The sequence below is a fragment of the Rhincodon typus genome, chromosome 5 (genome assembly GCF_021869965.1).
Source record: "Rhincodon typus isolate 14 chromosome 5, sRhiTyp1.1, whole genome shotgun sequence".
NCBI lineage: Eukaryota > Metazoa > Chordata > Chondrichthyes > Orectolobiformes > Rhincodontidae > Rhincodon > Rhincodon typus.
The window spans coordinates 39,055,426-39,070,889 of NC_063336.1; the positions used below are offsets into that span (position 1 = coordinate 39,055,426).

General features: G+C 40.8%; 1 protein-coding gene across 1 annotated transcript in view; it reads right to left on the reverse strand.

The window, feature by feature from the left end:
* The window catches only part of map3k5 (mitogen-activated protein kinase kinase kinase 5), a 195,700-nt gene that overhangs the window by 64,539 nt on the left and 115,697 nt on the right, over positions 1–15,464 (reverse strand). Inside the window, exons 14-17 of the mRNA XM_048596746.1 lie at positions 11,836–11,969; positions 9,482–9,609; positions 7,289–7,425; positions 2,324–2,429 (exon numbers count right to left, since the gene is read on the reverse strand). Coding sequence (XP_048452703.1) covers positions 2,324–2,429; positions 7,289–7,425; positions 9,482–9,609; positions 11,836–11,969 — 505 coding nt within the window. The remainder of the gene's footprint in view (positions 1–2,323; positions 2,430–7,288; positions 7,426–9,481; positions 9,610–11,835; positions 11,970–15,464) is intronic.

A 15,464-nucleotide genomic window follows, 5' to 3' on the forward strand; every position in this document is an offset into this window, starting at 1 on the left:
CTCCTCCAGCTCCACACTGTGTTACCACATTTAAAAACATGTATTTTTGAAGTAAAAGTGAATTTGTCTGATGTGAGCTCAATTTTGTTTTCTCATGAATCATGTAATGATCTCTCATTACAGTGTTGCTTGATCATGAATGCCTGCATACAAGTATGCAAGAGCCAGTTAATCCAAGTCCAATATTATTGTAAAGATGAGCTGTGCTGTGGCTCAATGGTTAGCACTGCTGCCTCACAGCACCAGGGATCTGGGTTTAATTCCACCCTCAGAGTTTGCACACTCTCCGTGTCTGTGTTTGTTTCCTCTGGGTGCTCTTATTTCCTCCCACAGTCCCAAGATGTGCAGGTTAGGTGGGTTGGCCATGCTAAATTGTCCATAGTGTTCAGGAAAGTGTAGATTATGTGTGTTAGCTACGGGAAACGCAGGGTTACAGGGAAAATGTGTCAGAAGTGACAAGCTACTGAGGATTGATGTCATCAGCACAACAGAGTAGTGCTGGACTTGACCAATACATTTTATTTGAATAATAACGTAAGTGAGGTGGCAACTGCGCTCCACTCCAGTAATAACTGGTGCAGATCCATCTCATGATCCTCCACAAAAAGGCAGAGGACCATCTCCAAAGCACAAGCCTCCCGACAGAATGTTTATCACTACATTTACTTATTCCTCTAGGTAGCACACAGACAGAATCATACAACAGTATCATAGAATCCTTAGTGTGGAAGCAGGCCATTCGGCCCATTGGGCCCACATCCACTCCCCAAACAGCAGCCTACTCAGACACATCCCCCTACCCAATCCCTGCATTTCCCATGGCTAATCCACCTTGCCTGCACATCCTTCAACACCATGGGCAATTTAGCATGGTCAATCCACTTATCCTGCATATCTTCGGACTGTAGGATGAAACCAGAGCACTCGAGAAAACTCCCGCAGAGACAAAGGGAACGTGCAAACTCCACGTAGACAGTGGCGCAAGGGTGGAATTGAACCCAGGTCTGTGTGAGGCAGCACTGCTAACCACTGACCCATAAGATGCACCAGAATCATGAAAAGCTCACAAGGGCGAGCACTTGAGAAACATTTCTGCCATGTGCACTTTTCAACTTTAGCATAAAATTGGCGGATAGAATGCTCAGCCCAAGTTGATAAAATGGACAATACCTGCACCTTTGGTCTTTACATTATGTGTCCAACAAGTTCCCATGACAGTCAACTCTCTTTCAATATAAAGCCTGATAGTCACAATTCTGGTACTTGAAAAATGTTTCTTACTATGTTGAGCCTTACAATGAAAGTGATTAACACTTTGCCTTTGTAAACAAGGTCATTAAGTGTCCACAGAAGCCTTCTTAAGAGGCAATGTCTGATTTGACATATGTAATGGATAGCGTCATTGAAAGTTCAAGTAGCACAGAAGTCTAAAGCAGCGATTGTTTGAATAAGAAAAGCTATATCAATGAGTGGGGAAGTTGACTGGAAAGTTAGCTCTGGGACAGAAAACAAACAACTTTCATTGTAGAGAATGGTAACCAATACTGAAATCAAGACATATACCCCAGGTATTCTAATCCAGCAAGCCAGGTGAAGGATAGATCTGGAGTTTATAATATCTTTTTATAAATCTGTATTTACAAATACATAGATTACCATCTAACATTTCCAAGCCCAACAGCCGCCGTTTTGTCTGCTCCTATATACACAAGAAGAAATTAATCCCAGTTAATGTCCAACCCCCCGATGACAATGATATATAGGCAGTATTATTAAACAATTTTCTGCCATCGGTTCTGTTATCAGATTACCCAAAGTTTTGGCTAAGTTTTTGTAAGATGATTTATTCCACTCCCAACCCCAATCTGATTACATTTGTCAGCACACAAGCAAATTGGTTGGACGCATTAAATGTCTATTTTATGTCAAAATATTGAAGATGCAAGCTTAATTTGCCAGTAGGATTGTGGTAAAGTATAACAGGTAATGTCTCAACTAGGATAATTTAATAATATAATTCCAAACATGTGCATTTCATAATGCATGTTAAGAACCCTGTGCTTTTTGTGAATAAAAGCAGGATGCTGATGAGGTCAACTGCACAGTGATAGCATCTCAACTCTGTGGTGTAACCCTACATTAAGAAAAAAACAGCATTTCACCTTTAACAGCAGTTTCTAAATGAGTGTTTTGCTCTTAGTTATTCTATTCCTGACTCTCTTGTTGAAACTATTTCTTGAAGATCAGCGAAATTATGCCACTGAGAAACAATGCAACTCCAATGCTTCATGGTCAGAAATAACGTGTCGATAAATAATCATACCTGTGAATGTTTCAGCACATGGATTGATTCCTGCAAGTCTTTTCGAAGTACCAAAATCAGATATTTTCAAGATTCCACTGTAGGTGTTTATCAGGACATTATCACCCTGAGGAAATAATTTGTTTTTGTCTTAAATTGGAAAGAAACTCCCTATAAATTGTAAATTAATTTTCATTATCAGTACTGCCAAACTTGAGTAAAAAGTCATAAAATAAATCTTCACTTGAACTTTGTGGCAAACAGTCGTTAGATTTTTGGAATAGTGAAGTAACCCTAATCCACAAGTTATGCTTTCCTTTGAATTCTCTCAAACCATAATTTCTTCAAATATCATATGCAGTTACTGAAATGCCTCAGTGCTTGTGAAGTGCAGACACTAAGCGTCCAGCAAGTATAGATGGCAAAGGTGGGGAGAGGGATGCGAAATACAGACAAAGAAAACGATGGAGATAGAAAAGAGAACTCAGGCAATATGCCTGGCTGCCAGCATGTTAAATGGAGGGAAACAGACTAAGTTCCTTTCCATGTTTTGTGATAATCCACCGCACATGGCTACACAATGAGGCAAACATTCCCAAATATTCCTGTGACCAACCTGTCACTCCAAGGAACAGTACATGTAAATCAGCCCTACTCATGATGTGAACTACACATCCGAGCAGAGGAAGTAGCACTAATTATTTTCTTATTTGGGTCATTTAAAAATTAAAAATTTCAAGGTAGAAATGATTGATAAAACTTATTTCACCAATGCATGCTTTATTTTTAAAAAGGATTGCTCCCTCAAGAAGTAAACATTTTACAATCTGAAAAATTATACAAAATTGGCTTGACGGCAGGAGACAGAGGCTGTTGGTGGACGGTTGTTTTTTGGACTGGAGGCTTGCGACCAGCGGTGTTCTACAGTGGTCAGTGCTGGGTCTGATTTTCTTTGTCGTTTATAGAAATGATTTAGATGTGAATACAGAAGTAATGGGATAGTAAGTTTGCAGGTGACACCAAGATTGGTGGTATAGTGGACAGCGAAGGAGGTTATCAAAGATTACAAAGAGATCTTGATCAATTGGGTCAACAGGCTGAAGAGTGACAGATGCAGTTTAATTTGGATAAATACACATTCTACCCCGTCTGTGTGGGTTTCCACTGGGTGCTCCAGTTTCCTCTGACAGTCCAAAGGTGTGCAGGTTAGGTGGACTGGCCATGCTAAATTATCCATAGTGTCCAGGGATGTGCAGGCTAGGTGCATTAACCATAGGAAATGCAGGGTTACAGGGAAAGGGTGGGGAGTTGGGCTTGGGTCGGATGATTTTGGAGGGTTGGTGGGGACTTGATGGGCCAAATGGCCTGCTTCCACAGTGTAGGAATTCTATTTAAAAAAGCACATCAATTCTGGCAGGGTTTCAGAATTTGTTTCTATCTGTCAATGTTTTTTTTAAACAGTAAATCCTACAAAAAGCCTTTTTGTTAAAAAAACCCATCAAACTCTTTCAGGTTGCAGTTCATATGCCACGTTAAGCTGAAGTCTTTTAATTAGTTGATTCTTCAGAGTCATGTATAACACTCTTCGAAAATTCCATTTCGTACCTCATGAGCATCAAGTAGTCTAGTATTGATGTAACATAGTGTGAATATTTTAAGACCCTTTTTCATTTTAGAGACACAAGCCTAAGTAGAGATCTAGCCAGTAAATAATTGTAACTTGAAAAGCTAATATTTTTTGTGTTTTGTTGCTGTGGTTGAAAATGAAGTCGTCACATATTTTTAAAAAGTATTTATTCCAAGTCCATTGTAGTGCAGCCATTGATTTAATTGTAACATAAAGAATCATAAACAAATTGACGATTTTGCACTAAGTCATACTACTTATTGTGTTGGCAACAGAAGTGGTGCTTGACTGGAATTTGGACTGAGAGACTTATATTCCCCATCTCCTACCCTAGTCCAACTGCAGAACAGCAGTTTGTACTGAGGACTCCTTTACCTTGGAAAATTGGCAGAAGCTGACCGCGTTCCATCAATTTTGGATTCCTACCAGCTCCAGCCACATTTGAACTCTGATTCCCTTCACTATTGCCATGGTTTTTCCTCTGTTACTGTTAATCCCCAGGGTCATACTTAGTTTCCCACAAGCTGTTTTTTTCTCATTTTCTACAAAGCTAATTTGTGAAACCTAGTAAAACAAAGCAAACAACTGCAGATACGACAAATCTGAAATAAAAACTGAGGATGCCGGAGAAATTCAGCAGGTCCACAAAGAGAAACAGTTAACAGGCACTTCTTTGGAACTACTTAACAATGACAACTTGTCATAGTATAAGGTTTATTTTTTAAAGACAACTTCCAAAGCAGAGTCATACTGGACTCAAAATTTACAAAGGTCTATAAACCCTTTAAATTACTCACCACAAATGTCTCACTGTCACTTAGAGTCATACAGCATGGCAACAGACCTTTTGCGTAAACCAGTCCACGCCGACCATAATCTCAAACTAAACTAGTCACATCTGCCTGCACTTGGCTCATATCCGTTCAAACATTTCTTTTTCATGTACTTATCGATATGTCTTTCAAATGTTGTAACTGTACACCCATCTACAACTTCCTTTGGAAGTTTATTCTGCATATGAACCACTCCACACAGACAGTGGCCCGAGGGTGGAATTGAACCCAAGTCCCTTGAGCTGTGAAGCAGCAATGCTAACCATTGGGCCACCATGCCATGCTGTTGCTGAGGAAACTGTTGCCATTTGCAGGCAGTTTTGATCTAATCACCCACTGAGAACTGGCAAGGAACTGTGCCTCACCTCACACCACACCAGGAGATAGCAGTGGATACAAGATGGCACTGTTGTTTTTGTGCTCATGGCGGTGAGAGTAATTTTAAAATTTGATGAAGATAGGAAATGTGCAATATTGGGCCTACCTTCCACAGATCTCTCCACTGGAACGGAAAGAAAATTGGGTGAAGAGCATAACAGGCAGCCAATCTGATACTGCACTGTAACATAGAACATAGAACATAGAACATTACAGCGCACTACAGGCCCTTCGGCCCTCGATGTTGCGCCGACCTGTGAAACCAATCTGAAGCCCATCTAACCTAAACTATTCCATTATCATCCATATGTTTATCCAGTGACCATTTAAATGCCCTTAAAGTGGGCGAGTCTACTATTTTTGCAGGCAGGGCATTCCACGCCCTTACTACTCTGAGTAAAGAACCTACCTCTGACATCTGTCTTATATCTATCACCCCTCAATTTAAAGCTATGTCCCCTCATGCTAGCCATCACCATCCGAGGAAAAAGGCTCCCACTGTCCACCCTATCTAATCCTCTGATCATCTTGTATGTCTCTATCAAGTCACCTCTTAACCTTCTTCTCTCTAACGAAAACAGCCTCAAAACCCTCAGCCTTTCCTCATAAGACTTTCCCTCCATACCAGGCAACATCCTGGTAAATCTCCTCTGCACCCTTTCCAATGCTTCCACATCCTTCCTATAATGCGGTGACCAGAACTGTACGCAATACTCCAAGTGCGGCCGCACCAGAGTTTTGTACAGCTGCAACATGACCTCATGGCTCCGAAACTCAATCCCTCTACCAATAAAACCTAACATACTGTACGCCTTCTTAACAACGCTATCAACCTGGGTGGCAACTTTCAGTGATCTATGCACATGGACACCGAGATCTTTCTGCTCATCCACACTACCAAGAATCTTACCATTAGTATTAGGAAACGTTAGAAGTTTTCTCCAGAATGGTCTTAGACTATGATCTGGTACTTGATTCCCCAGTGGTGGGGGGGGGGTGATCTTTTTCTGGTCTATCCTATTGAATTCATTGAACGTTTTACTCTTGCATCTCTGCTGTTAGCAACATGTGTGGCTGAGGAGTCCCAGAAAAACACTCCATTCTTCACTACCACAAAGGGTTCCACTTATCCAACTATAACACTTTTGAGTAGGAATGTTCACTTTTGGCAACACTTGTACTTGAGGCCTGTGCTTAGTGGGAAAACTCTTGCTGTTCGCCAAACCGATTTCATATGGAAACTTAAACAACGCTGCCTGTACTCAATGAAAGATCCTAAAAGTGGTGTTCATTCCCATGTATCTGCCTGCCACTTTCAAAAAAGAGAGATGAATGGGGTGCAGACTAGATACGAACCCATGATAAATTAATAGATGGTATTCAAAGCTAGAGTATCCTGAATGACTAGGAATATTGATGAGAAAATAAGGAAGAACAAGGAGGCATATGATACATAGCAGAATCATAATAGCAACAGAAATCAGCAAGAGTATCTCAAATGCAGGAGAAAGCCTTTCTTATTCCAGCCTTAGCCTAAGAGGAAGCATGAGGAAAGGATAGCAGGCTGTGCTAAAACAAACAGGAAAATGTTTTTCAAACATATTAATAGTAAAAGATTAGTGAAGGATAGAGCGGGGCCCATGAGGAACAAGCAGAGTTAGCTGCTCACCGATGCAAAGGGCATAGCAGAGGGACTAAATGAGTACTTTGCTTCGGACTTTACCAAATTAGAAGGTGGTGACAATGGCCTTGTAGAAAATGTGGGTGTTGAGTAACTGAGAAGTATAGTGATAGATAAAGAAAATTATCAGCAAGAAATCTAGGAATGATAGGAGGAGAAATTTCTTTATTCAGAGTTGTTAGGATTTGGGATGCATTTCCAGGGATAGTGGTGGAAGCAGATTCCATAGGAGATTTCAAAACAGAGCTGAATATACATTTGCAAATGATGAACTAAGATAGGGGTAGAGAATGGGTCTGGTTGGGTAGCTCCTTTGGGAACTGATAGACACACAATGGGTTAAATGTCCTCCTTCTGTATTTTAAAGTTCTATGAATCTATGTTTCAAGAGGGTCTGTGTTCAAGATTAAAACCAATGCATATATTTTGTAAGAAACATAATTAAATGTTCATTGGCCATAGTTTACCTTTATATCTCGATGAGCTATTTGATTGTCATGAAGGTATTTCAATCCTTCCAGGATCTGTTTGGTATAGAATCCAATGGTCTGTTCATTATCCTTCAAGGGGCCCCATTTTGATCGTAAAAGAGCAGAAAGGCTGCCTGTTCATTCAAACAGATAGAAACAACAACATATCAGGATATATAAAAACAACACATGAGTACAAATGAACACTGAACAAACACCACATGGGTGAATTTCTCTGGGTGTTCTCCCAATCACATAGTACAACATTTTTTCTAAGATCTATAGAATCCATGGAGAAATAGTTTAACGGTTACCAAACCATTTCTCCAGGATTTCAGCAAATTTTCAATTGAAATTACAATGAACAATCTGGAGAATCCCTGTTGAAATTAATGGTGTACACTTGAATTATTTCTTAATTTGCTCAAAATATAAATTAAAACTGGCAACCTACAAGGATCACAGTAGCTATTTTCCCTAAACTTCAACCAAGTAATTCACAACAGAACAAACACATTAATGCAGACAAAAGGAGAGTAACACCTTAATGTATTGTGCCTTGCTACAGTTCAAATTTTGACATGTGCATTAGCAGGCCGTTTGCACACAGCAAAGGCCAAAAACAGCTGAATGTTCAGTAAACCCATGCAGACAAGGGGAATCATAGAGTCATACAGCACAAAAAAAAAGGTCCTTTGTCCAACTGGTTTACTCTGACCTGATATGCTAATATCCCTCTAAACCTTTCCTATTCATATACCCAACCAGATGTCTTTTAAATGTGGTAATCGTACCAGCCTGCACCACTTCCTCTGGCAGATCATTCCATCCACGCACGCCCCTCTGCGTGAAAAAGTTGCTCCTTAGGTCCCTTTAAGGTCTTCCCCACCCCCCCTCACCTTAAACCTATGCCCTCTAGTTTTGGACTCCCCTATCCTGGGGAAAAGACCTTGTCTCTTCATCCTACCCATGCCCCTCATGATTTAATAAACATCTATAAGGTCACCCTTTAGACTCTGACCCTCCAGGGAAAATAGCCCCAGCCTATTCAGTCTCTCCCTATAGGTCAAACCCTTCAACCCTGGCAACATCCTTGTAAATCTTTTCTGCACCCTTTCAAGTTTCACAACATCTTTCCTGTAGCAGGGAGACTGGCTTACTGCAACTCTACAAGGTGCTGGTGAGATCAAATCTGGAGTACTGTGAGCAGTTTTGGTCCCCTCATTTCACTGGAGGCAGCACAGAGAAGGTTCAATAAGATGATCCCTGGTATAGAGGGATTGTCTTAAGAGCAACAGCTAAACAGGTTGGGACTCTACTCACTGGAGTATAGACAGGTGACCTCATTGAAAAATGTAGGATTCTTAAGAGGCCTTGACAGCATAAGTGCTAAGAGGATGTTTCCCTTCATGGGAAAGTCAAGGACCAGACAACATAGTCTCAAAATAACAAAGCAATATTTTAAGCCTGAGATGAGGAGGAATTTCTTCTCTCAGAGGGTTGAGAATCTTTGAATGCCTTATCACAGAAAGCTGTGGGAGCACAGTCCTTGGGTATATTAAAAGCCAGGGTAGATAAAGTGTTGATCAATAGGGGAAATCAAGGGTTACAGCAAAGGCCAGCAAAGTGAACGTGAGGAATGTTGGATTAACCATTATACTATTGAATGGCAGCCTACTCCTGGTCTTATGGTCCAAAAGAGTAAGTCCAGTCCAACTTCAGTGTTAATTAATACCCTTTTGGAAAATCTAAGCCTTGGAGTTGACCAATGAGCTGATCTGACCATATTAACCAGAACGTGTTGATGATTTTCTCATGGATACAAACATCAATTTGAATACCACCTATCTATGGAGAAAAGGTTTCATGTTCTGTGTGAAGAAAGCATGGATCAAATACAAGCTACCTAAAGTGCACATATGATCAGCCACAAACTAGATGGTTAACTTAAATCAAGAAAGAAGCTGCTTTCTCTCAAAATGTACTGCAAAAAATATTTCCATAAACTGGCAGCTTTAAAAAAGATATATAAAAATTCATGTTTTAAAGTTTCATCCATCTCAAAGCGACTGAAAAAAATATTTGATTGCTTGACATTCAGTTTAAACACTCTTCACATTCAAAATGTTCCCAAAACTCAGGATGAACCTAGATCAGAACACATTTAAAATGGAAATAATCAAAAAATACCTCCAGGAACTTGTTCCATAAAGATCTTAATGAAACCATTTTCACTGATAGAGCCCAGGTACTGCACAATGTTCTTATGTTTGAGGTGCTTATGGAGAGCAATTTCTTCGTGCAGAGGTTGGGAATACCTGTAAACATCGACAGAAACACAGGAGGTCAGTCGCTTAATAGCCAAAATCACAAACTCGCTTCATCAAATTTTTAAATTTTGAAAAAAATAGACGGGAGCAAAATTAATCTACATGTCTGAATGGGGCTCATATAGTTGAAGGAACTTGTTATGACATTGAAAATCGCCCTTTTAAAGATTTAGGAGCTTATTAAATCTGCTTGGCCATCAATAGAGTTGAGATCTTTAGACAACACTTCAGTTTATCACTTTGCGCTACCATTAAGTCAAGATGCCAAGTTGTCAATTATGTCCAAAGCTAGGTGGAAGGTGACTAGGATCAAGATGCTACAAAGCACAGACTGATAATATCCAGAATAGTCTGTGGGCAAATAGATTGAGGCAAACAAGGACACAGCAGCTCAAAAGCAAGGAGTAGGCCAAATGCATCTGGATACTGCCACTGGCTGAAGGATTTTCCTGGTCCCTGGAGGTGTAGTGGGGATCTACAGAAACATTGGGAAGCGTGGATGGGATGGCTCCTTGATTCAGTACCAACCTTGTGGGGTAAGATTTCCAGTAACCGGTCTATATGTGTACTGGCTTCATTGACAAATGGAACATAATCATTGGATCCACTGACATCTTGCTGACAGTGAAGAGGTCACTATTGATGTGTGGGAAAATGGCCTATCCAAGGTAAACCAAGGAACCATGACCCAAAGAGGAGACCATAGGCAGGGAAGGTCATCTCTACAGACCCATGTTGTCACCAAGAACACTAAAAGTTTGACCCCTGTTTTGCAAATTCTTAATGCTCTGAGGCTTCTTGCTCTGGTAGGAGGTGTCCAGCAATGTCCAGCTGTCCGAGTTTTGCTGTAAGGTTTCAGAGCTGCCAGCCCTATGACTTGGCCAATAGCATTGAGAGTTTACCAACTGTCCTTAATGAAATGGCAAGGCTGGCAGCAACCAATAGGAGGCAGTCCCTCGGATAATTTTTCAGCCAGTCCTGTTGCCCCTGATTTTGGGTTCCTGAAGCTCTTGGTAAAATCCTAAGATGTTAACGTGCTCACTTCAGCTTCAGAAAACTGGTTTGAAGTCTTGCTTCAGAGACTTGAGCACATTATCTAGGCCAATGCTTCACTGCAGTGCTGAGGGAATGCTGCATTGTCAGAGACACCATCTTTCAAGAAGGCATTAAATTAAAACATATATGCCCTCTCAGATGGATAGAAAAGATGACTTAGTTTCGAAAAATAAGAACAGGGAGTCTTTCTGGTGTCTTGACTACCAATTATCCTTCAATTGGCAATGTCAAACCAGATTATTGAACTGTTATCTCACTGGGATCTTGCTATGGGAAATTCGTCAATTATGACCTTTCAAACTTCCTGCACTTAATTGGCTGTGAGACTTGCTGATGTTATGAAAGGCTCTATATAGATAAATTCTTTCCTTTCCTTTCCTTCTTTCCACACTACATTCAGCATTATCACTGAAAAGTTGGCTGTACTGGTGAGAAATCATTGAGCACATTCCTAGCTAAGCCAGAAGTACAGTGTAGTTCATCTTGCTCGGTCCAAAAATGGGATAAATTTTTGTTTTCAGTGCTTGGGCAGGAAACATACACCAGATGCCGCACAGAAAGAAAATCTGGATTTGGCAGTCTGATTCTCCACCAAAATGGAGTCCATTTGATTTAATTTTCATTTAAATTAACGGAAAGAAAATAAAGTGGGCCCTGTTCTCAAGTAATTCCTCTCCTTACTGTACAATTCCAAGTTAAATGCTTTTCACCCAAGGACTGAAGATCTGAAAATCTATACCAATGTGCATCAGTGCCCAGCTTCAGAAGGGCATCATATCATCGAGGGAATGGTAAATTAGTGCCAACTAATTTTTGTACTGTGGGCCCACTCCTCCATGAACATGAGTCACCGGTTAAACACAATATGTGCTTCCATCAATCTAGGAAGATTGCGAAACCATGGCAACATCCAGTACCTCAAATCTTTTTAAAGAAAGGAATATTTTTATCTGGAGATCTTGCTGCTAACGTCACCTCTCAACATACCTACTGTCACAACAAAAAAAACCTTGACTGCCAAATGCTCGATATTTCAGATTCTTCATGTTACAACTAGAGACTTTTAAGTTGATAAACCATCTGATATCAGGTTATTCATTATGAATACAGTTTGGACGGACAATTGGTTCCTCTCTCAAGGCAATCACAGTTACTTGCCTGCTATCCCTTTCTGGGATTTCTTTGATGGCAATTCTGACTTGATTGCTAAGGTCTCTGCCGGCATAGACCATTCCGAATGTCCCTTTTCCCAACACCACCTTTTCACCATTCTCATCGTATTCATAATCATACTGTTGGTCACAAAAGAAACAAAAAATTGTTCATCTTGCAGTTTCAGCAGTTTCCTTTTGCTTGTTTTACATTTTTTCTACAGCTTAACTAATTTGCACATTAATAATCTTGGTGTATAGTTGTTTACTTCTTTTATACATACATTTGCCTCCTGTTTTATGCTTTGATAATGGAAAAATCTGTGTTGAGAGTTCACAATGGGGAAATATCAGATAAACATTTCAACAAACAGAGCGCCAAATTGCAATTTAATGACAATTGCATTCAACTTTGTGGGGTCCATTTTGACTTTCAGGAACCAATTTGCTAAGTACTCCATTCTGCATGCTGCACTACTCAGACATATCATCTGTCACAAATACAAAAGTTGTGACCAAGCCCCAGATTGTTTGAATTCTGCATGCTGTAACCTGAAAATTGTTAGCCTGGAAACAATCTGTGATCACATTACCTTCCTGCAGACAATGAGTGTGCAAGAAGAGGTGACTGTGATTTTGTGGTATTGGCCTTAGCTGAATTTTCAGGTGAGAGGAGGATGCCAAACATTAGCCTTTTGCACTTCACTTCAAGGATGTTGGCTGGTTATTGTCGGGAGAGGCCCATTGACAAGTGGGAGATGGTGGCGTAGTGTGGTGTCACTGGACTGATGATCCAGAACCTCAGGTTCTGGTACGAGTTTGAATCCCACCATGGCGAGTAGTGCAATTTGAATTCAATAAAAAGTCTGGACTAAAAAGCAAGCCCAACAGTGACCATTTAAACACTGTAAACTCAGATTATTGTAAAAACGCACCTGTTCACTAATGCCATTCAGGGAAGGAAATCTGGCCTACATGACTCCAAACCTGCAGCAATATGGTAGACTATTAACTGCTCTCTGGGCAAATAGGGATGGGCAAGAAATGCTGCCTTGGACAGTGATGCCCACATCTTGCAAACCAATGTTAAAAAAAATGTACTCATGGGAGACAGGCCATGATGCCGATACAAGTACGGGCTGAGACAACCACAGCTCACAAAGCTTGTGGGGAGCTAGCATTCTAGCTCCATAAATTAAAAATACATTCGTAACATTTTTTGAGTCATTTCTTCTTTCGACAGCTAATCCATATCGGTGGTATATTTTCACTTTAACTTTCACCATGTTCAAAAAAATTGCAACTGGATCCAATCTACATTGTCAATTGTACGGTGAGTAGCATGGGAAAGAGACTCACCAGTTGTAACCTTGTGAAATTTACAGCAACCCAATCATTAGGGTTAGTGAAAGAACTGTGGATGCTGTAAATCAGGAACAAAAACAAAGTTGCTGGAAAAGCTCAGCAGGTCTGGCAGCATCTGTGAAGGAAAAAACAGAGTTAATGTTTCGGGTCCGGTGACCCTTCCTCAGAACTGATGGTGGCTGGGAAAACGTCAGTTTATATGCAGAAAAAAGGGAGGGGGAATCCCCCGAAACGTTAACTCTGTTTTTACCTTCACAGACGCTGCCAGACCTGCTGAGCTTTTCCAGCATCTTTGTTCTTGTTATTAAGGTTAATAGGCTGACCCCATATTAAGGTTCCTATCAAACCATTGACACTGATGTTCTCTCTGATAATAATCAGTACCAGTAACCAAATCAATAGGCCTGATATTATTCCCTTCATGACGTGACCCACCAAACTGTTGGTAGAACAGTATAATAGAGTCATACAGCATTGAAACAGACACTTCGGTCCAACTCGTCCATGCCAATCAAGGTTCCCAAACTGAACTAGAAGCTTCAACTTATAAGAAACAATGCCATAGCAAATTATTAGTATGCAAAAACAAAAACAAAAACCTCAAGTGTTTCACATTCACATTAAATTAGATCTGAATTCTAATAAATCTTTTCCTCACCGTCTTGAATGACTTCACATCTATCCCAAAGTACGTTGTGCAGGTGAGGACAAACCAACATTTTATCGTGGTTCACCATAACTGCTTTATTTTTGTAATCTATGTTTCTATTTCAAGAATTCAAAACAACTATATTGCATTTTCCCCATCTTCCACTCAGAGCGACATGGACAACAGGTACATGTGAACATCAATACACACAAACCCTACTCCAAACCACTCATCAGCCTAGTTTGGAACTCTATCACCATTTTGATGCTGTGTTTGGGTCCATAATTCAAGAGGGTGGCTCACCAATACCAAGGGCAAATAGGGTGTGCATCACATGCCAGCCTAGCCAATGGCACCCACAGCCTGTTAAAGGATAATGAAAATGCAGAAGGTTTGTAAGGTTATATTTTAAGCCGTCACCTTTACTGAAGGTAAAATAGAGTAGTGGACAGGGGCTTGTGACTGTCCAGTCATTCTCCCCGGTAATAAGTCTGGTTGTCATGTGGCAAGTGCCCACATCAAGCCCAATTGAAAGAAAAAGGCAGTGGCCTTCCTACTGGCAGACTTACTGATTTAGACTGCAGTTCAGAATGACCTGGGATAACAGCTTTGCACAGCAGGGGAAAACGGCTTCTCCTACTAACCAGCAGGCAGGAAGCTAGTGCAGCTCATTCCCTAATCGAGAAGATAGGTCTGTGGAAGTTAGGTGACTCCTTCCCCTGGTCAGTGCCAGGGCAAATCTTCCATTGACATTAAACTTCTACACACCTGTCTCTTCTGTCAGCCTGGCTGCTGAAAATCCTGAAGGCAATAAAAGATATTATATACTAATGAGGAGAATGTCGGGGTGTGGGACCAGTTAAATTGCTCTTGCTAAGTACCAGCTTGATATTACGGTTGTAAGACTATAAGTCATAAGAGTAAGCCATTCAGCCCATCAAGTCTGCTGCACCATTCAATGAGACCAGGACTGATCTGACAATCCTCAACTCCACTTTTCTGCCTTCTCCCATAACCCTGAATTCTAAAGTTTGAGAAGATTTGCAGCTCGGGTTGTGAACGAGGTTGTAGACAAGCTCGCTGAGCTGGTGGGTTTGGTTGCAAAGGTTTTGCCACCCTACTTGGTAACATCATCAGTGTGCCACCCGTGAAGCATTGGTGTTCTATCCCACTTTGTTATTTATATGCCTCAGTTTGCTGGGGTGTTTGGTACCACTTCTGATTCTGTTTCTCAGTGGTTTGTACACAGGTCTAATTCAATGTGTTTTTTGGTCAAGTTCCAGTTGGAATACCAGGCTTCCAGGAATTCCCTGGTGTGTCTCTGTTTGACTTGTGAGATTATGGATATGTTGTCCCAGTCGAATTTGTGTCCCTCTTTGTCCGTGTGTAGTGAGACAAGTGAGGGTTGGTCGTGTCTCTTCGTGGCTAGTTGGTGTTCGTGTATCCGTATTGTCAAAGAGACCCCCATACTACTGGACAAATCAAGTAGGCAGGCACCCCAGGACACCAACGCCACCAATAAGGACACCAACATGAAACTACTACATCTGTGCCTCACAATCCACTTCACCTTCAACAATGGCATATACAAGCAAATCAACGGAACACCAATGGGATCCCCA